The sequence below is a fragment of the Carassius carassius genome, chromosome 29, assembly GCF_963082965.1.
Source record: "Carassius carassius chromosome 29, fCarCar2.1, whole genome shotgun sequence".
NCBI lineage: Eukaryota > Metazoa > Chordata > Actinopteri > Cypriniformes > Cyprinidae > Carassius > Carassius carassius.
This window is the reverse complement of record NC_081783.1, coordinates 242711-266200: the sequence shown is the minus strand read 5'-3', so window position 1 is coordinate 266200 and position 23490 is coordinate 242711. Positions and strand designations below refer to the sequence as shown.

Below are 23490 nucleotides of genomic sequence, written 5' to 3'. Positions count from 1 at the left end.
TTATATATTTTGCAATGGAATGCAAGAAGTTTGATTGCAAATGGACAGGAGTTTAAGAAATTTATAGCAGACCAAGAGAAAGGCCCAGATATTATATGTATACAGGAAACTTGGCTTAAGTCACAATATAACTTTCTAATACATGGATATACTACTATTCGGAGGGATAGACAACAAGGGAATGGAGGTGGAGTAGCTACTTTTATAAAGCAAGGAATCGGGTATAAAACAGTTGAGGTAGATGGGGAAGTAGAAGTTGTGGTGGTGGAAATATGGGAAGGATCAAGGTGTATTAGAGTAATTAATTTTTACAATCCATGTGATAGGTTAAGCAAGGATATTCTAGAAAGTATAGGAGGAAATGAAAGTCAAAAAATGGTGTGGTGTGGTGATTTTAACGCTCATAGTTCAATATGGGGAAGCGCAAAAACAGATTATAATGGTAAGATCATTGAAGATATGCTAGATTGGGGAAGATTAGTGTGCATTAATGATGGAAGTCATACTAGAATTGATTTGAATAAGGGAAGGCATTCGGTATTAGACTTGACAATAGTATCTGAAAGTTTAGCGAGTAAATGTGAATGGAAAGTACTAAAACAAAGTACTGTAGGAAGTGATCATTTTCCTATTTGCAGTAAAGTTGGAGTAGATATAGAACAAAGAGTGGGGGAAAGAATGCCTAGGTGGAGGTTCAAGTCAGCGGATTGGGATAAGTATAAGGAGTTATGTGGAAGCAAAATGAAGGACATTAGTAAATGTATAGAAGATGTTGATGTTTTTAATAATGAAATATGCAAGGTTCTTCAGAGTACAGCAGTAGAAGTAATAGGTAAGAGGAAGGCAGGCAGCAGGAAGAAAGTTATGCCATGGTGGAACGAGGAGTGTAGTGAGGCAACAAAAAGGAGAAATAAAGCACTCAAGAAGGTAAGAAGGTCACTTAATTATAATGATTTAATAAGTTATAAAAGGGCACAAGCTATAGTGAGAAGAGTCATTCGGACATCTAAAAGAAATTATTGGAGGGAATTTTGTAATAGAATAGGGGAAGACATTGAAATAAGTGAGTTATGGAATATGATACGAAAGATGGGAGGGATACAAAGAGGTTACAACATACCTGTATTAGAATATAATAATAGACAAATTATATCTGAAAGCGGTAAAGCAGAGGTATTTGCAGAAACATTCGTTAAAATTCATAGTAATTCGAATTTATCAGAGGATGCGAGGAAAACTAGGGACCAGATACTAAGTAAATATCCTCATTTATTGGAGGAAAAGGGACTTTCAGGAAGTACAATGGATTCAGAGTTTAATTTGTACGAATTGAAAAAAGCGCTTGCAGGGGTTAAGCAAACATCTCCAGGCAGAGATGACATTTGTTATGAGATGGTAAAACATTTATCAGAGACAGCATTAGAGACAATTTTGAGGCTTTTTAATAAGGTTTGGGAGTTAGGAAAGTTACCAAATGACTGGAAGCATGGTGTCATAGTGCCAATTCCAAAACCAGGCAAAGATCATACACAGCCAAATAATTATAGACCTATAGCTTTAACGTCTAATCTATGCAAAATAATGGAGCGTATGGTCATGAGTAGATTAGTATATGTCATTGAAAGGGATAATATTTTATCACCTTATCAAAGTGGATTTAGGAAAGGACGTAATACAATGGACTCAGTACTGTGCCTGGAATCTGAAATAAGAAAGGCTCAGGTAAATAAGGAAGCTTTAGTTGGGGTATTTTTTGATGTTGAAAAAGCTTATGACATGATGTGGAAAGAGGGACTTTTAATTAAGTTAGAAAAAATGGAAATTAAAGGAAGAATGTATAACTGGATCAAGGATTTCCTGTTTAACAGAACTATACAAGTAAGAGTAAGTACTGCTTTTTCTCAGATACACACAATAGAGAATGGAACACCTCAGGGAAGCGTTAGTAGTCCAATTCTGTTTAATATTATGATTAACGACATCTTTACAAAGGTTGATAGGGGCATTGGAAGATCTTTATATGCGGATGATGGAGCACTGTGGAAAAGAGGGCGTAATGTAAAGAATGTGGAAAGATGTTTGCAGAATGCCGTTAAAATGGTAGAAAATTGGGCAAATGAATGGGGATTTCGGTTTTCAGTAGATAAAACGCAGGTAATTTGTTTTGCAAAAAGGAAAAGTAACCCTACCATTAACATCAGATTGTATGGACAAGAAGTGAAGCAAACAGCAGTTGTGAGGTTTCTGGGTATATGGATGGATTTGAAATTGAATTTTAGTATGCATATCCAGAAACTGGTTGACAAATGCAAAAAAGCATTAAATATCATGAGGTGTTTAGCAGGAGTTGATTGGGGAGCATGTCGCCAGTCTCTTAAAATAATATATTGTGCTCTAATAAGATCAGCAATAGATTATGGCAGTATGGTATATTGCACTGCATCCAAAACACAACTCGTAAAAATAGAGGCAATTCAGTCACAAGCTTTGCGAGTTTGTTGTGGAGCGTTTAGATCCTCTCCAATAACAGCAGTGCAAGTAGAGATGGGTGTAATGCCTCAAGTAATTCGTAGGCTCAAGTTAAAGATGAGGTATTTTATAAGTATAAAGGGACACTTGGACAGTCACCCAGTTAAAATGGTGTTGGAGGATTGTTGGGAATATGGACATAAAAAGTTATCAAGTTTTGGATGGAAGGCCAGTGAGGAAGCCCGGAGAATGGGATTAAGTGACTTCAATGTTGCTCCTACTGTGGCTAGGTCAGCAATTCCTCCTTGGTTTTTCCCAATGCCTTTGATTGATACTCAATTGCTTAAAGAAAAGCATAACAATACAAATGGATTAGGAAATTTTAATATACAGCAATACATTGATCAAAGTTATTATAGTGCAGTTCAAATATACACTGATGGTTCAAAAGATCCAGAATCTGGGAAAACAGCAGTAGCGGTATATATTCCACTTTTTAACATTAGAATAGCAAAAAGAATATCAGATTATCTTTCAGTATTCTCTGCAGAAATTATTGCAATATGTCTAGCGCTTCAGTGGATAGAAGAAATCCAACCAACAAGGGTAGTGATATGTACAGATTCTTTATCCGCACTAAATAGCTTGGAAAGTGGAACATCATCAGCAAGGCAAGACATGATAAATGAAGTAATGCAGAGTCTTTACAGAACAAGACAGTATGGACTTCTGGTGAATCTTGTATGGGTTCCATCGCATATGGGTGTGAAAGGAAATGAGGAGGCTGATAATCAGGCTAAACAGGCATTAAATCATTCACAAATTGACATTGAAGTGGCATTAAGTAAAACAGAAATTAAAGTGATAATAGCTAAACAAATACAGGAAATTTGGCAGAAAGAATGGAATGAAGGAAAGAAAGGTAGACATTTTTACTGCATTCAAGGAAAAGTTGGGTCAGAGAGAAGAAGATTCGGAAACCGGAAAGAGGATGTTTTAATAACAAGAATGCGTATTGGACATTGTTTATTAAATCAAAGCTTACAAAGAATTGGTAAACATGAGAATGGAAATTGTGACAAATGTGGGTTAGTTGAAAATATAGAGCATGTCCTTTTAGAATGCGAAGCTTATGAAAGAGAGCGGTCCCAGTTAAGACATGCTTTAAGAAGTGTAGGAATCAATGAGTTGACACTTCAGGTTCTCCTAGGACAAGGTGCTAAACAATCAAGAGTTTATCATGAGTTATTTATATTTTTAAAGGAAACAGGATTATTTAATAGGATTTAAAACTCCATTATGTGTAAATTTTATATGGATATATATATATAAAAAAAATATATTTTTTTTTTTTTTTTTTTTTTTTTTTTTTTTTTTTTTTTTTTTTTTTTTTTTTTAAAGAGTAGATCTAGTTTAAACTTCCTTTCCAAATATGCGCTTCACACTCCATATCAGTAGGTGGCGGGAATGCACCTTTTAAGTTGGTTTGCCAACCGCCATTAAATCCTAGAAGAAGAAGAAGAACGTAGTGACGAACTTCCGCTGTCGCCAGAAGTCGGCATATCTGTTTCCGGTTTACTTGCGCGTCGCCGAAAATGTGATTTTTTACTCGATGTCTCCAGGATCTTCCCAGAATAAGCGTCAGCGATGTTCGTCGCATTGTTGATGCCTGGTCCCCTGCTCCGACAAGCAAGAGGCAAGGGCTTTAAACTCTACATATCGAGTTATCTGCACAACTACGAAGGTAAGTACGTTATTTTAGTAATGTGGTGTGACTGCCGGCAGATAGCGCCTTAGCGGCAAAGCTAGTGTTTCATGTAACGTTAGTAGTATAGAAGTTTGTATTTCTTAGTTTTAAATGCAGACTGTTCGTAATTTTTTGTGATAATTGTAATATCAGTTGTATTAACTTGCTCTCCTCTCAGTTTCTAATAAAGTTCAGGGCACAGGTGAAGTCACTGTCAGGGCGTTGTGCTACAGGTCCATGAGGAAAGCAGAGAAACCTCACAGTTTGGGTGTATGGTGAAGTTAGAATTGATAAAACAGCAGTTATAGGCTGGTTACTTTAATAGCCCAGTGTTACTGATGTTCCTGGGGATTTAGCAAAGGTAATTCATGTTTATTAATTTATAACTCTTAAATGAGTAGGTAATGAAAAGAGAGGCTAAAATTGGCAGGTGAGTTGACTTTGCTGGTCCCCATTCGAGTTACTGTATGCTTGTTCATGTTATAAGCTTGTTACTTATTATAACCCGGTGTTCCTGATGTTCCTGGGGACTTGGCTAAGGTTATTCATGTTTAATATAACTCGAATCTAATGAAAACAGTTATTGTAGGCAGGTAAGTTTGCTTAGCTGGTCCCCTCCGCGTAAAATGCGTTCTTAATTAACAAGATTATGTCCTAAACAAATGATTAAACAGTGAACAAGCTATGATAATAAGTATTTAATATGACATTTTACTTATGCAGGTGGTACTGAAAGATTCGATTCCTGTGGAGCTTATGCAATACAGCTGCACATGTGTTGCTGGAGCAGTATTATGCAACCACTGCGTTGCTTTGCTGTTCCAGTCAGCACATTACTCTGAACTGAATATGCCAGTTGTGCCTCCTGTGCTAAGTTGTACTGAAGGGGAACAGCAGTGGCACTAGCCCAGAACTTTGGTAAGTTTGCACTATAATTATAGACCTGTTGGCTATATTTTCTAACTGTATCCTGAATAACTTGATAGGGTATAAAGCCAAAAGATGGCTGTGCTGTGTGCTAAACCAAAGTGTAGAGCAACAACCGAGGGTGTAAGGTAAAGGCTCAAAATTGTAGATTTATTACAATATGTTGCATGTTTGAATTAAAATACCTGTGGTTATACTTTCCACTCATGAACGTTTTATGTTTTACACAGGAGCACACTCTACAAAGGCCTGACTGGAGATTTGCCTGATCTGTCTGTCCTTCGGGTCACTAGGGATATAACAATAGCAAATTTCACTCTACAGTACGATGTATCAACCAAAATCTATATACCAATAATTCTTGAATTCTGTTCCTTTTAATTATTTATATTAATTAATCATTTATTATTTTAAATTAATTCTGCATCAATTATACAAACATAAATATGCAAAAATATTCTGCTTCAAAGAAAAAAAACGGAAATTGAATTGAAATCGGTGGGATAATGTTCTCATAAGGGTCCTTCATTATGAAATTGTATGCCATGCATAACATACTGTGGATAGAAATTACAGGGAAAGTTACTGGTATGGTAATTGTGGTTATATTATAATTATATTTAGTGTATTGCAAATCAATGTATTGTTACTTTCCAGGTGACAGAGGTTTATAAAGATTTCTCTAAAGCTGTGAGATTCCCCTAGTCGATTCTACCCTGGGCAAGGTTCAAGCTGGTAGTCCCTTGTCCTACCAACAACCTGCAATAGCAAAGCGAAACCTGTCCTTCCATGCTGCCCCACCACAGCCATCTGTGCCTCTTCAGAATTACCGCCTACAGCCCTCCAGTTGCATGTTTGTCTGCGCTGAACCACAACAGCTTCACCTTAGGAGTCTGGAGGTCACCTGGGACATGGCACACCAATATGAACGTGCTACTAGAGAACAAAGTTTGTGTACTGAATGGCATCAGCTAAGGAGGCATAGACTGACTGCCTCACAATTCAGAGAGATCTGGCAGGTTAAAGAGAAGACAGAAGAAGGTCTGGCTAACCGGATACTGCAAGGGACTCGTCAGACAGCGGCTATGAAGAGGGGGCTCGAATTAGAGGCAGATGCTATCTGTGATTATTGTCGAATAAAAAGGGTCAACCACTTCCCCTGTGGTTTGGTCATTCACCCTGACGCTCCTTGGCTGGGGGCATCTCCAGACGGGATAATCTTTGACCCTTCAGAGCCATGTCCGTTTGGGCTGATTGAGATGAAATGCCTGAATGTTAAAAGCTACGTTGACTGCCCATATCTGAAAATGGAGTCAGGCAAATTAGAGCTAAAAAAAAACCATGCTTACTACTGGCAAATACAGGGGCAGATGCTAATTACGGGAATGGATGGGTGTGATTTTATAGTTTCAGCCGAGGAAGACATGCTCATCCAAAGAGTTTACAGAGACAGTGATGTTTTGGATACAATCAAAGAAAAAGTAGACCGGTTTTATTTCTCTGTCTACATACAGAAATGTCTAATGCTTCAGAAGTAGGTGTTAATAGTGTTTCCAGTTAAATTTTGTATGTTCTTCTGTGTTACCATTAAATGTGAAAATTAAACATAATTTTTATGATTAAGCACAATAAATGTATTTTGACACTGCACCCCAAGAAAAAGACCAGTCATTTATTACCATTGTACTCGAGAGAAGGTAGACGTCTCTGGCACTACATCTGCCTCTTTAACAACTGTAAAGTGCAAATTATTACATGACCATGCCTGTGATTTTTAGGTGTTTTTTTTGTATTGTTGCCCCTTCCAGTTCACAATTTAGAAAAATGTTTACAAATTATATCAGAGACAATTTACAAAGTGATAATGTTATTTTTATGAATATTGTATATTGAACACAAAAATAGTTAATATCGATCTCTTTGGGAGAAGATAGGGCTACAGTTTACAGTATCTAATTTCATAATCTCCATTTCTTGACCAGAGGTCCATTCTGGTAGTTTGAGAGGAGACAGGCGACGGTGAAGATTTGGTTTATGCTCCCGGCAATGGAGAGAGGGATAGTGGTATCAAACAGTTTATTCTCTTTTACTCTTCTGATTAACCTTTCAATGTGCACCCTCAAACAGGCAAAGGACTGCGTCTTCAGAACATCCACCTCTGACATTTGGGCCCTCTTGGAGAGGAAGGCAGGACGATGAACAGGCCCAGGTACAAGGTCATCCAGCAAGAATCCCTTGTCCACCATTATGGCCATGTCAGGTGTTAAGAGTGATGTAATCCCTGACAGACGAAAACACCTCCCTGTCGCTCATGGAACCCTCAAAGAGTGCTGACGCAAAAGTCAGTGCTCCATGAGGGGACATGCCCACCATAGCCTTAAAGGTGCAGTGGGACTTGTAGTTGGAAAAAACTTCACTCTGAAGGAGAAGGGAAGAAGGTGTTTGACACCGTAGCTCTGTACAATCAAGCACTACTTGTGTGTCGCTGTAGCTGCCATTGAAGTCAGGTGGAAGACTGGCCTTCACAGCTGCAGGAGACATCCATATACAGACCGAGCCCAGTGAGCTGTAGAGGAAGTTGGCCCAGGTCACAATGATCCGGCTGTTGCTCTGTGGATGTTGACTCTATGACCCAACTCTCTCTGGGTACAGCCAGTGGAGAGGTGTGTGAGGAAGAGGAAGAACTCATCGATCGGCAGCAGTTTCTGGGGGAAGATGAGTTTAATGAGTAGGGGTGTACCAATATATCACAATACAAAAATGCAACAACAATATCTAACATGGACCATGCATTTTTAGACCCGTTTTGTCTATAGTTCACCCAAAATGAAAATTACTGTGAAAAAAAAGGTTTTAGTGTCAGTACATTAAACTTCTATCTATCTATATATATATACACACACACGCACTTTTTTTTTGAATTTCATTCTCGTGGAAATGTCGGCTGCATACCTTAGTATGGGTGGTCACCGAAAATCGTGCCCTCCTTATTTTGTGCAGCCACTGCGCCCGAAGGTTGGTGTCCTTCGGGAACCAGTGGAAGCTCAAATGGGTGTTATATCGACTTGAAGCAGAGCAAAGTGGCACACAGCAGTGCTCCTTAGATCCACCCACAGTTTTTAGAAACTTAGATGTGTCACACACATTATGAAAGTGAAAGTGACGTGACATTCAGCCAAGTATGGTGACCCATACTCAGAATTTGTGCTCTGCATTTAACCCATCCGAAATGCACACACACAGAGCAGTGAACACACACACACACACTGTGAGCACACACCCGGAGCAGTGGGCAGCCATTTATGCTGCGGCGCCCGGGGAGCAGTTGGGGGTTCGATGCCTTGCTCAAGGGCACCTAAGTCGTGGTATTGAAGGTGGAGAGAGAACTGTACATGCACTCCCCCCACCCACAATTCCTGCCGGCCCGGGACTCGAACCCACAACCCTTCGATTGGGAGTCCGACTCTCTAACCATTAGGCCACGACTTCTCTTTTTTCGTAAAACAGCAGCAGCACTCATCTCGTTTATTTATAGCGGATGCGGGTGAAGTAAACCGGAATTAAATGAAGTATGCCGACTTCTGACAATAGCGGAAGTTCACCACTACGCTTGTACACGTAGCCAATACAGCGGAGCATCACAGAAATACATTACATTTCACCGAAAACTGCTATTTTAAATTATAATATTATTTCAGAAATTGGTAAAGATAGCATTAGTGTATGTTTGGGGTAAACCTGCTAGTCATATGGTTCAGTGTGCCTTAGAGATGTTGTTGGACAGGAGGTTTGCTCATCATGGGATACAGAAGACCATCAAACACTAGAAGAATCTAGAAATATAACAAGCAATCTGTCACAGAGCCAACAATATTCAGTATACAATGACAGTTTTATCACAAGAAACCAAGCTACTAGAAATGTAGAAAAGATAAAAGAATATGTATTTAATAAATATCTGAACAGTTTTTATCAATATTTGTTTATCATTAGACGAGATCAAAATGCGTTTGAACTGTGACGCTGATGTAATGACGTCACTGATTAACGGTAACGTTAGTGTATATTTAGGTTAAATAAAAAAGCCTATTTTCAATCATCCATTGAAAGATGACCAGCAAATCTTTTACAGAACTGTCAATGCTTCTCATCTACACATACATGTGTTATTAAAATCCCAAACTCTTCATGAAAAGCATAGTCTATGGAGTTAGCATACGTTACCTCTTCTGATAACGGTTAAGATGCTCACGGACTTGTTCGAAAACACTAAACCATTTCTATGAAGTAAATCAACAGATGCGGGTCAAAAAGAAGCAAGAGAGATGTCAGGCACAGGGGCATATGATATTTGTGCAATTTTAATTGACTAAACTTACCGAAAACAGCAGCGAGAAACAGAGCTGCAGCTGGCCAGTGTTGTCGATCGCCCCGTTTCCATGGCAACTCCCTCCGCTCCAGTGTTTGAATCTGAATGAAGGCTCCTCCAGTGTTCAGCGCGCACTCATTAAAACACGCAGAATAAACAGAAACACTCAACCCCCGATTAGCCCATTACAAAATCTGCTTGTGTGTGTGTATACTATGAGACCTAATAGTTGACTTGACCCTCTAACGCTTGCACTCTCTATTTGTTTTCTCACCGCTTGTTTCCTTAAAAAAAGAAGAAAAAAAAATCCACTTCAGACTTTAAGTTACTTATGATTACGACGACGTTATGATTTCGATCAGATGCGTCGTCTGTGTCGGTTGATGAGTCAACGTGATTTCAACGTTGAATCGATGCTTTATTTTCCACTAAATAACGTTCTGATGTTCCGACCAAATAGTGAACGTTGATTCAACATCGAAATTTGATCGACGACCGATTCTGACCTTTACAACCAAAAATCGTCGTTGAATCAACGTCTGCTTGCTATCTGGGTCGCGATCCCAAAACTGACTCAAATGATTCGCGATCCCGCTCCGAACTCCCGAAGATTCAACTTGAATTAGTTGAATTAGTTGTATTAGTTGAATAAAGTCGTTTGTGCTGTCTATGGGAGGGTCAGAGAGGTCTCAGAATTAATAAAAAATATCTTAATTTGTGTTCCAAAGATGAACAAGTTGTCTTACAAGTTTGGAACAACATGAGGGTGAGTAATTAATGACACAATTTTTATTTTTGGGTGAACTTACCCTTTAAGCTTAGTGAATATTATGTACAGGAAGCACTAGAAGTAGAGACTTGTACTGCTTGGGGTAGTTTACAAAATAAACCTTTAGTTTAGCTTTAGTTTAGTTTTAGACTCAAATGATTCGCGAACCCGCTATGAACTCCCAAACTGATTCAAATGATTCGCGATCCCGCTCCGAACTCCCGAATTGATTCAAATGATTCGCGATACCCAAACTGACTCAAATGATTCGCGAAACCGCTTTGAACTCTCGAACTGACTCAAATGATTCGCGAACCCGCTATGAACTCCCAAACTGATTCAAATGATTCGCGATCCCGCTCCGAACTCCCGAATTGATTCAAATGATTCGCGATACCCAAACTGACTCAAATGATTCGCGAAACCGCTTTGAACTCTCGAACTGACTCAAATGATTCGCGAACCCGCTATGAACTCCCAAACTGATTCAAATGATTCACGATCGATGGCTGGACATGGGACAGATTTATTTACGGTTTGATTAAATATGAATCCAGCCTGAATAGTGTTTATTAAACTGATTGACTATGACTGCTTTATCTTTTATTTTATCTGAACCAATAAGAATCTGATCTGGGAGGTTTGAGGTCACACGTGCACCCGACAAAGATTTAATTGATTTCCAAAACTTTAAAGGATTGTTTAAGTTTTCTGTGGTTGACTTAAAAAAAATAATCAGATTTGGACTTTCTAATCATCGAAGTGCACTTGTTTCTTACAGATCTAAATGCAGTCCAATCAGCAGAAGAGTCAGAAAATCTGGCTTGTGCCCACATTTTATTTCTCAAACAGATTAGCGCTGATAGACTGTCTGAAAACCAATGATTGACCTTACCACTGATCCTAAACTTTTTGATTGGTACATATTTATTTACAATGTACAATTTTACAATTCTTCTTGCTAACATGAAGAAAACGTCCAGAGGTCTGCAATTATACTTAATTAACAAATGTATTACTTAATTTAAACTTAAGTTCTTTTAATTCTTTCTATAATTGTTTTTTAAAAGATCGCTGTGTGGTAATTTTAGTGAGCTATCAACGTTTAAGTGCTAAGTCTAAAAAAGGATTTGTTCACTTCTGAATTAAAATGTCCTTATTTTTGAGGAAAACATTCCAGAGTTTTTCTCTATAGTGGACTTAAGTGGGTTTCAATAGGGGAAAGGTCCAAATTAATTTAGAAGTGAGCTAATCCTTTAAGACTGCTTGCATTTATTTGATCAAAAATAAAGTTAAAAGTAATATTGTGAAATATTATTACAATGTTAAATAATTATTTTCTGTTTGAATGTATTTTAAGATGTAAGTTAGTTTATTCCTGTAAATTTTCAGCATCATTACTGCAGTCTTCAGAGCATGATCCTTCAGAAATTATTCCAAAATGCAGGTTGAGTGCTGGATTTATTTTGGTACTCAGTTATCAATAATGGTTCTTATAAAAAAAAAATAAAAAAAAATTTGCTGCTTAAAACTTCCTGGAAACATTTTTATGATTCTTTGGTGAACAGAAAGTTCAAAAGAACATAATTTATTTGAAATATATTTTTGCAACATTATAAATGTTTTACTTCTATCAATTTAATGGCTATATGCTGAATGAAAACAGTCATTTCTATTTAATAACACACATATCAAACATTTGAATGGTTGTATATCATGAATTTTGAACAATGTTAGGTAGGTTATACTAATAGAGAAATACACCCACGATCAGATGATAAGAGCAGATCATTTGTAACTCTAAGGAGAGCAGTCTCAGTACTATGATACGGTCTAAATCCTGACTGGAAATCCTCACATATACCATTTTTCTCTAATGAGTAGGTCCTGAAACGTGTTGTCTAACACCAATAGAGTTCAGAATGTCTATAAATGCTGATCCTAATGCATCGTTTTCATTATCAACATGGATATTAAAATCACCAACTATTAAAACTTTATCTGCAGCCAGAACTAACTCGGATGTACAATCACCAAACTCTTTAATAAAGTCTGTATGGTGCCCTGGTTTGCCCTGTCAAAAATGTTCAACATTTTGTAGATTCTGCAAGGTGTATGTAAACTTTTGACCTTGTGTGTGTGTATACAGTATGTGTGTGTGTGTGTGTGTGTGTGTGTGTGTGTGTATGTACAATATGCATGCATATAGGGCTGCACGATTAACCTTTATCGCATTGATATTGAGGTTTTAACTCCCGCAATAACCTAACCTCAGGAGTCTGAGGTTTTTTCCCCCGCCTCTGACATTTGAGTGACAAACCTATTAGCCAATCAAAACGGTCGAATCTCGCGTTCCTGGCTTGCTGGCCAATTAGAAATGGCAATGGAAAAACAAGGTTGTATGCAGTGCATCGGCTTTCTGTCAGCAGAAAAGCAGCAAACACACAACGTTTTCCTCGAATTGTGCCAGAAAAGGCTTGTGTAACTTCGCAGAAATGGCCGAAGGCACTTCTTCGGTGATGGGAGAGGAAGCGGGGGAGCACTTGGTTAACAAGAAGGGTGGTACTTCAGCTGTTTCGACTTATTTTGGATTCGCGAAGAACGACGTGGAGCAAGAGAGTACTAAATGTAAAATATGTCGACGTGCCGTGGCCAGATCCAGATCCGGTTTTATGCACTTAAAAGTATTGAACGCAAAAATCGAAAATCGCATCGCAATCGCAATATTTGTCAGAAAAACCGCAATTAGGTTTTTTCTCAAAATCGTGCACCCCTACATGCATACGTGTGTGTGTGTGTGTGTGTGTGTATGGCAGTAACATTTTTGTCCATATGTCATGTTTTTTTTTTTGCTTTGTTTTTTTAGAGACAAATGAAAAGGAGGGAACTGTCTTTTGTGATGTGGAGTCAGACGGAGGGCTCACATCTACCTCAAAAACAGCATTGCAGAGGACGTTCAGTGCATGGATCCTCTCCAAAATAGCACCATGGTGAAATCAAGGAGACAATTAGTTGAATAAAGTCGTTTGTGCTGTCTATGGGAGGGTCAGAGAGGTCTCAGAATTAATAAAAAATATCTTAATTTGTGTTCCAAAGATGAACAAGTTGTCTTACAAGTTTGGAACAACATGAGGGTGAGTAATTAATGACACAATTTTTATTTTTGGGTGAACTTACCCTTTAAGCTTAGTGAATATTATGTACAGGAAGCACTAGAAGTAGAGACTTGTACTGCTTGGGGTAGTGTACAAAATAAACCTTTAGTTTAGCTTTTTTGTGCATAAATTATCAAAAGGAAAGAAAAGATGCACAATGGCACATCTTTTGCATTGTTTTTTGTAGTAATTCAATTGTTTTAATATGAATATTGTTTTAATAGAGTGCTCAGTACAGTAATTGTGTATACATCTAAATCAGTACGTTAAACGTTTTGTTGTCTTAAGAGCTTCGTATAACAACTTCGTATAACAACTTAACTAAAACAAATATCAGTGCCATAAGACAGTAAAATATTTAACTATCTTTTATGTAAGATGCTTGTAATGATCGCTTTAATGGTATTAATTATTTCATCTTAAATACAGTCATAATCTACTTATGTGATTTGTATTATCAGGTAACTGTACAAATACTGTGGTATATGGACATTACTTTTTTATTTGTAACAAAGAAACGTGCATTTTCTGTAAAGGTGTTCTGAAATATGTATTGTGAAAAGTACTATCCAAATAAACTAACTGTATTTGAATTCTAGATATGTATGCAACTTATTTGTGTGTGTTTTAGCATATATATATATATATATATATATATATATATATATATGAACTGGCCCAGATCCGGCACGGTTCTGGACCAGATGCAAAATGGTACTGGACCAGATTCACATTAAGGCCAAATCATCATAAAGTAATCCAGAGCTGGACCAGATGACTCAAATGATTCGCGATCCCGCTCCGAACTCCCGAACTGATTCAAATGATTTGCGATCGCCAAACTGACTCAAATGATTCGCGAACCCGTTTTGAACTCCCGAATTGATTCAAATGATTCGCGATACCCAAACTGACTCAAATGATTCGTGAACCCGCTATGAACTCCCAAACTGATTCAAATGATTCGCGATCCCACTCCGAACTCCCGGATTGATTCAAATGATTCGCGATACCCAAACTGACTCAAATGATTCGCGAACCCGCTCCGAACTCTCGAACTAATTCAAATGATCCGCGAAGCCGCTCCGAACTCCCGAAATGATTCAAATGCTTCGCGATCCCGCTTCGAGTTCCCGAACTAATTCAAATGATTCGCGATCCCCAAACTGACTCAAATGATTCGCGAACCCGCTTTGAACTCCCAAACTGACTCAAATGATTCGCGATCCCGCTCCGAACTCCCAAACTGGTTCAAATGATTCATGCTCCATACTCCGAACTCCCAAAATAACTCAAATGAATCACGCTCTGAACTCCCAAACTGACTCAAATGATTCACAATCCGAAGTTCCCATCCAAATCAAATGACACCACCAGCGCTACTATTGGCTTAGTTCTCTAATTTCATAACATTTACTGAAATTAAGGTACGAAAAGTATGTTGTTAACAAATAAAATATCAATATTTCCATTCCGAACTGCTTTCCATGTCGAAACATCCACGAACATAACCAGGTGAGCAGATCACTCTCTCACTATTTGATTGCTGTAGTCTTTATCCACTCATCATCATCATCCACCAATCAGAACACACCAGAACTCTTTGACCACAGCTGCTGTGCTTCAAAAGCTCTTGCAGCAGCTCAACACTGGTTTTCTCTGAGGTGCTCGAATCACATCAGATTGTGGTTAATCTTGCAGATTTATTATTATACCTTTATTTAACCAGGAGTTCCCATTGAGATTCAGAATCTCTTTTGCAAGAGAGACCTGGCCAAGGTAGCAGCCAAATCACAACAAATGCATACATAAAAAACACCAAATTACATTTTCACATTAAAAGAACTACAAAATATATAAAACACAATGAGACTCTTAAGAAAAACAAGAACATGTCTCCATCCCAACACTCTTTACAGTAGTTTTAAATTCATTTATGGGCATAAGGGTTTCTAACTTTAGCTCTTTTTGTAGATTATTCCACCCACAAGATGCTAAATAACAAAAGGCAGTTTTTCCCAATTCGGTTGTAACTCGTGGCACATTAAAAAGCAACCACTTTGAGGAGCGTAGCTGATAGGTACCAGAGCAAACAGAGAGAAGTTTACATAGGTACAGTGGAAATTTGCCAAGTATAGCTTTATAAATAAAGATATACCAGTGCTGTTGTCTACAAATTTTAAGAGATGTCCAACCAACTAAATCGAAAAGAATGCAGTGATGGGTAAGGGACTTTGTATTTGTTATGAATCGTAGTGATGCAAGGTAAACTGAATCTACATGACGCAGAATGGAAAATGCAGCATGCATGTACAATATATCTCCATAATCAATTACAGGCAGAAAAGTAGCTTCCACAAGTTTCTTCCTAGCACTAAAAGTAAAGCAAGATTTGTTTCTGAAATAGAAGCCGAGCTTGACTTTAAGTTTCTTAACTAAAGCAGTAATATATTCATTGAAGGATAGCTTATCATCTATCCATATCCCCAAGTACTTGTATGAAGACACTCTCTCAATTGATTTCCCATCTAATGACAAAATGCCACAATTGTCAAGTAGCTGTGCTCGAGCTTTTGAGAAGACCATAAACTTTGTTTTCTGTGTATTTAAAACCAATTTTAGACTCAGGGTGTACTCACACTAGGCACGGTTGCCATGAACCGGGCCCGAGTACGATTGTCCCCCCTCCCCACTCCCCCTCTGGCCTGCACTCACATAGGGTTTCAGCATTCGTGCCGGAGCATGCTTACGTCATTATGGTGTGACGGTTTCGGGATAAACAGGAAGAGCGGCGCTCTCTGAACACAATGGAGTCCATCGCTCTGTTTTCTTTGTGGATAATTTTGTGTCGTTTGGTCCACGGTGGTCCACAGCCCTCTCACAGCCTGTTGTTAAAAAGATGTGTCGCCTTAGTGGCGCGAAAATTTTCACGTAATCATGCTGCTCGTATGAGGAGGTTTGCAAGGAACCAGCTGAGCTTTTGGAGCTTCGCAAAACCGTGACGCCACGCGTCCTGTTCTGTGCTCCAGCACGGTTAGCGCTCACACTGCATGCGAACCGTGCCCGAGTCCAACTGAACCGTGCTCTGGCCCACCTCTTCCAAGCGGGCCAGGGCTGGCCAATCGAGCCACGCCCGGGCACGGTACGGAGCACTCACACTAGTCAAACGAACCGCGCTTTGGTGGTCAAACGCACCCGGGCACGGTTCAAACTGGCTAGTGTGAGTACACCCTCAATAATGTGTATTGCAATGCCTGAAATGCAGTCTGAAGTTCCTGCACTGCTACTGAAATGGTGGAAGCCTGGGTGTAAACTTTAACTACACTGGTCATAAATGAGTCCACGCTTCTTACTGATGTTCACATTCACATTTATTCTTCTCTGAAGTATCATGAAACACCATGAAAACTAGAAGATAAACAAAACAGTTTCAAGCACAAAGCACCCAGAGCAACATTCATATACTCTTATTTCTTATGCAGAACAATACAATGTTTCACATTTTTTGAAAACAAGATTTAACAGTGTTTAATAAGTTATTAAGATAGCTCAATAATTATTACCGTGTTCGCCTGGTAGACCAGCTGTAGAATAATAGACGGGAGCTTAAAGTTCGCTGTTCTCACCCGCGACTCTCTCTCCTCTCTCGCGCTACTCTCAATACTTCCGGCTTAAACATGTGACTAGCAATAACCAACTTTTCTCTTCTTCATAATTTTAGCAAGAGCAATGTAACAAACTGTTTTAAATCACACTATTACTCAGGATTACAGTAAACAAAACACATTATAATTGCATTACCAAACAACTTTATCGTCATATGGGGTTGCGCATGAACAACTTCCGGTGTAGTCATGGAAACGAGTTCACACTGGACTTAGCGTCAGCTACATAAACCACTGTATCATCAGCGTATAAATGTAATTTGGCTTGAACATCTCTATCCAAATCATTTCTAAAAATTGAAAACAGAATGGGTCCTAAGATTGATCCTTGAGGGACACCTTTAGTTATCTCAAGAAAATCAGATTTATAACCTTCAGCATAAACACACTGAATACGATCTACCAAATAATTCTGGAACCATGCAACAGCCTTCTCACTTAAACCAACCGGACGTAGTTTGGTCAATAACAATCCTTGATCAACCGAATCAAATGCCTTAGAAAGATCAACAAATAATGCAGCAGAATGTTGCTTCTTATCTAAGGCCCCAATAATATCATTTGTCACTAATGTAGCAGCAGTGATAGTGCTATGGCCACTTCTGAACCCTGACTGAAAATTATTTAAAATATTTTTGTCAGTCAAATACTGTTTTAACTGTACATTCACAAATGATTTCAAGATCTTTGACCAAACAGAAAGTTTTGATATTGGACGGTAATTATTCAATTCTGATGGGTCTCCACCTTTATGTAAAGGGAGAACATAGGCTGCTTTCCAACTTTTAGGAATGGAGTTAGAAAGAAGACTCAAATTAAAAATATTCGCTATGGGCTCATCAATAATATCAGCTGCTACTTTTAACAGAAAGAGATCCAGATTATCTGTACCTGCTGACTTTTTGTGATCAATGTCTCTGAGGGCTTTATGAACTTCTGAAACTGAAATCAGTTTAAAATTAAACAATTCCCGATTTACATTTTCAGATGCTGACATGGCTGGACATGGGACAGATTTATTTACGGTTTGATTAAATATGAATCCAGCCTGAATAAAGTGTTTATTAAACTGATTGACTATGACTGCTTTATCTTTTATTTCATCTGAACCAATAAGAATCTGATCTGGGAGGTTTGAGGTCACACGTGCACCCGACAAAGATTTAATTGATTTCCAAAACTTTAAAGGATTGTTTAAGTTTTCTGTGGTTGACTTAAAAAAATCCGATTTGGACTTTCTAATCATCGAAGTGCACTTGTTTCTTACAGTTCTAAATGCAGTCCAGTCTGTGGGTTTTATTGTTCTGGGTCTGAATTTGGGCTCCTGGGGTCTCAAAAAAGAAACATTTTCAATCTCCAAGGTGAACAACATGTGACCACTATAGTGTGGTTACGTCATGCATTTCGACATCATGTGCCATACAGACTCTGATTTTAACCCACAGTAGATGGCAGTAATGCTCTATTAAAGATTGCGAACCGCCAATAAAAATTAATAATAATAATAAGATTGATTTTAATACCGGATGTTTGTAATAGCCATCCTTATGTTTTTAAAAAAACAAAGAGAAATTTTGTGTCAACAGAAGCAGTAAGTCAATCAGTAATTAATGTTTTCATTACATCTTTTTTCATTGTATATGCATTAATAATTTTGTTAACTAAATATAGGCTAATTAAATAATTATACTACATGTGATTTATCTCTATTAATATAAATACAACTGTTCATTGTTATTATTAGATCAGTTCCATTAAATAATATTTACGAAACCTTTTATTAAAATAATGTATTAGTCTTAACTAATGTTATCTGTAAAGTGTTGCTAATTTATTTATATTGTACTGTACGAAAACTGTAACATATGTGTGATTGTCTTTGATGTTTTCTTTTACACCTTCATAATATGTTCATTTTCTACATTCTAAACATTTATTTTACTAGTTGTTTATATTCCACGTCACATAATTGTTTTTATATTCTTTATAAACAAAATAAGTTTATTAGATACTTTTCAGACAAACCAAATAATGTTTTTTCTTGTATGTCAGGCACCGTTTGAAGTAGGATCTCTTACAACAAGAGATAATGCATAACATTGTTTCAGAGTTTGATTTAAAATGATGTACTTTGTAAATGCCTTTCTTCAAATATTATCTTCAACATTGTTTTTATATACATATATCATACATGCTGTATACTCTTTGTTTCTGCTGTCAGCACTTTGGATATGTCGTTTCTTAGCATGTTGTGTTAGGTATGTAAACTTAATTATACATTGCAGTGTCCTCACACCAGTGGCTTGCTCCATTCTTGCCTTCAGTTGATGAAGAACTGACCATAATGAAGCACACTATTCTGCATGTGTAAGGTCATCCTATTCAGCTGCTCTCTGAAGAGAGCGGAAACAGTAGACTTCCCTCTCTGGAAGAAGGACTCATTAAGTTCTTGAAGGATTGTGCTGACCTGGGACATGTTCCTGGATCAACATCCTTGTTGATCCTGAAACAACATTTCAATCAGCCATACAGAATATAGATATAACATTTCTGGAAATATCTGTTTTAGGCTTACAAACAGGGTTACTCCCAGCTATCATTTCACACTGATTTTAGGAATGAATTATGGGTAGGTTTAGGCACGGATTTTGTCTAGTAGTTTGTTTAGGAAATTAGTGTGTGAGTAATGCAAAAGGATTATAGTAAACACTCAGTTTTCAGTTAAAGGCAGTTCCTCAGTGAATTCTGTGATGTCATCATCAGCTCAGTTCAGTTTAAACAGTGTTCAATCAAGTCGACGATTTCGCTGGAATGATAAACAGAACTTTCCAACACAAAAGGCAGATTTCAAAGCAGAATAACTGGCTGTTGGATTGCTTTTCAGAGAAAGACGTATGTGAACTTGGCATCTTTCCTAAATATGTACTAATGTTTTACAGTTTTTATTTGTTTTAGTAAAAACATTACCTACTGCGTATTTAAAATCACAGCTGACCTCACTTGCTGTCGCTCGTCACACTGGACATGAAAGATGAAGTCTAAAGCACAGAAAAAACAATGAAACACTCTATGGAAGTCAATGGGAACCACTTACTGTTTGGTTACCAGCCTTATCTCATTTTATGTTCAACGTAAGAACACAAGTCATACAGGTTTGGAACGACACGAGGGTGAGTAAATGATGACACAATTATCATTTTCAGGTGAACTATCTCTTTAAATCAAGAGAAGATCCTGCACTGCTCCTCACTGAATAGCTGTAGAAGCTTTACTATGGATCCATGTATTGAATTCAGAATAAAAAAATGTTTAAATCTTGCTTTAAGTTCAGTGTTTAGTTTTGAAATAGTGATTTATTTCCTGTTGATGTTTTCAGAAGAACGTCTGATTCAGACATTCCTCACACGACCATGTGTTTTTCTGTGTCTGTTGTTGATGTGCTTGGACATGCTGAAGGTCTTTCAGGTATTTTAGTGACGTCTGCAGCTCTGTCACTTGCAGATTTCTCCAGATCAGTCGCATGTTTTCATGCATGCAGCAGTTGAAGCTGCAGATGTCTTGCTCCATGCATGAATGAGTGTGTGTGTGTGTGTGTGTGTGTGTGTGTACAGCGGGCTTGGGCTGGTTTTCCTGGTTCTCAGGAAGTCTGGTCAGGTTCCAGGCTCTTCCTGCCACTGTGTTCGTACAATGAGCCGACATGAATGTTCCATGTTTTCTGTGACTCAGTCAGATTTAGAGATTGCTCTGTGGCACAGCAGTAGATGAAATAAAGGCCATTCGTCTCGAGAGCTCATAATAACTCTATTATACATAACACACCAGCTTTCGATCACAGTGATTGTGTTCAGCTGACAGTAAACAGTGTGTCAGTAGTTCAGATGTTTCTGAAATCATGCTGATTTGTGTTCTTGAGAATTCTTGCAAAGTTTTTCATTAGCTGAACCCATCTGAGCTGAAATGTTTTCTTCTATATTTCAACATTTTAACGACACCTTCACATGTTCAGGGTTTCTGATGTCAGTTAATGGTCATAACACATGACATGCATGTAAGCAAATAAAGTACTAATATTAAATATATATATATATATATATTTTGTGTTTTATTTTTATTTTGATGTTTAAATATTTTATTTCAGATAAAATGTGTATATTGTATTCACTGTTTTATTTGTAATGTTTAATATTAAAATTAAGTTTGTCAAACAAAATATGTAATAGTTTATACATGTTACTGTATATAGCTTGTCAGCTCTTCTGTAAATCATCATGTGCTCTTATGTGATTATGTCCTGTTATGATTATTGAAATAAGAAAGAGTGATTTGAGTATAGAGCTCAGTGTTCATGTACAAATATTTATTGTAAATCTGATTAAAATCTGATTCAAATTTACGTTTTGTAAAACTGATGTTTACAATATTACAAACAAACAGCTCTAAAGTTGAAATAAGAGCTGAGTGACCTGAGGATCCTTCCGAGGATTCTAAAATACTGTGAATACTGTAAAATACTGTGATCGCGGGTGCACGCGCGCGCGCGCATGTGTGTGCGTGCGTTTAAGAGTGCGCGCGCGCGTGAGAATCTTCTGTCTCGTGTTCGAGCACTACTCAAACCAAAGACCTGCAGGAACAGTTTCATCACGGAGGTAAATCCGCTCGACTGCAGCAGTCACTAACATCACTAGATCAGAGACGTGTGTTAGTGAGGGTCAGGTTTAAGTGTTATATTCCTGTGATTGTTCTGGAGGAAGCAGAGAGCTTTGAGCTGATGTGGAGCTGCTGAGAGTCATCATCATGCTTGTTAATGGAGCTGGTCTGATATTAATCACAATCTGCTTCTCAATCACACCAGCCCACAGGGAACATTCGCACATTTTTTCAAAGTTATGAGGAAAACATTGTTCCAGTAACACTAGCTTTTTTTTCATCTGCTTTCACACATTTTCAAAACTTTGCCTCTTTTTTTCTCCAAACTAACACACAAATTCAAGAACTGCACCCAAAAAACACAAAACATCTCTTGCAAAATGAAGCACTGCGTTCTCGAAAGCAAACATTTGCAAACCCCTTTACCGTAATATTAAATTCCTGTTAGATTTGTTATACAGAGAATTGTGTGTTGTGTTTCGCAAAAAGTGTTTAATCAAATTTAGGAAAACGGAGTCAAAGTCTGATGATTAGTGTGTGGTTTAGTAGATCTGGTGTGTGCTGAGAGTCAGCTTTCAGAAACGAGGAAAGATTGTGTGTAAAAGATGAGGAAAACTCTTAAAGAACATTCATTCAAATGAATCTGGTCTTTAATAACATACACATCCTTCATGGAATTATTATCTGAAACATATTAGATATTCATGAGCAATACGTACAGAATGTTAATACAAGTTACGGGTAAATAAATGTTAGAAGAGTGTCAGCTTTTACGGATTTGGAATGACATGAGGATAAATGATTAATGACAAAATTTTCCTTTTGGGGTGGAGTAACCCTTTACTGTATGGCTATCGCGCCGGTGGGCGGGGCCGCGTGATGTCATCGGAGTCTTCGCGGTGACGTCAGCGCGGGCGCGTGGGGTTTATGTGAGCGAAGCGCGAGTGAGGAAAGTGTGTGTGTGTGTGTGTGTGTGTGAGAGAGAGAGAGTGTGTGTGTTCGCGGAGGATCCTCCAGATGCGGGATTTCTCCTCGTAAGAAGTTTCTCGTCATGGATCTGATCGACAGGTAATCTTCGCTCGTGTATTGATCACAGTTATGATAAGACTGAACACGACCTGCATGTTTTATGTCACGAGAGGAACTTTAAAATGTTCATTTCCTTGTCATGTGTCGCATTACTGTGTAAATATAGTTTTTAAAGAGACTCAGTTCAGCTCAATAATGTGTTTCTGTCTAGCTCAGTCTGTATATATCAATATAAGAAGAAGAGGAGTGAGGGTTTTATCTCTGAAGAATGAGATGTTTAACTTGAGGTCTTGACTGTCAGGGTTTATTTAGTTTATTTAGGTTTTATCTTTATGACTCGGAATTCATATAGATTTCAAAATTCCTACAAATACATTTACAGTTTCATATACATTTTGTGAACTCTGACAAATCATAATTAATCCTATTGCAGGTTGATGATAATCAGATTTTTTCTTTTTTTTTTTTTACTCAATTTATCAAGGTTTCATATGATTAATCAGATTTCATTAAATGTAAGTTTAAAACTAAATGTCTACAATAGCAGATAGGTGTTTTATTCTGTTTGTTATCTCTATGATGTGTTTGTGTTTGATTCCAGAAGTGTGTGAGTGTTTCTCGTTACTCCTCGTGATGGCCGCTGTTATCATCTCTCTCCTGCTCCTCTTCTTCTTCTCTCGATCCCCTTCGCTCTCCACGGTCGATCCTGACCC

The 23490-nt window shown here is 37.9% G+C and overlaps 2 protein-coding genes across 6 annotated transcripts in view; one reads left to right on the top strand and one right to left on the bottom strand.

Annotated features, from left to right (window-relative positions):
* Positions 1–23490, bottom strand: part of stx18 (syntaxin 18) — a 293868-nt gene that overhangs the window by 83363 nt on the left and 187015 nt on the right. The gene's annotated exons all lie outside the window — the stretch shown is intronic.
* Positions 1–23490, top strand: part of LOC132109344 (heparan sulfate glucosamine 3-O-sulfotransferase 1-like) — a 91563-nt gene that overhangs the window by 67169 nt on the left and 904 nt on the right. For 2 of the 4 annotated variants that reach the window (XM_059515352.1, XM_059515353.1), the window contains exons 2-3: positions 22756–22816; positions 23379–23490. The exon at positions 23379–23490 is cut by the window's right edge and continues 904 nt beyond it. In XM_059515352.1, the coding sequence (XP_059371335.1) occupies positions 23411–23490 (80 nt within the window). In that variant the 5' untranslated portion in view covers positions 22756–22816; positions 23379–23410. Of the gene's footprint in view, positions 1–22747; positions 22817–23378 lie in introns of all 4 variants that reach the window. The other 2 variants (XM_059515351.1, XM_059515349.1) reach the window with 1 other exon arrangement.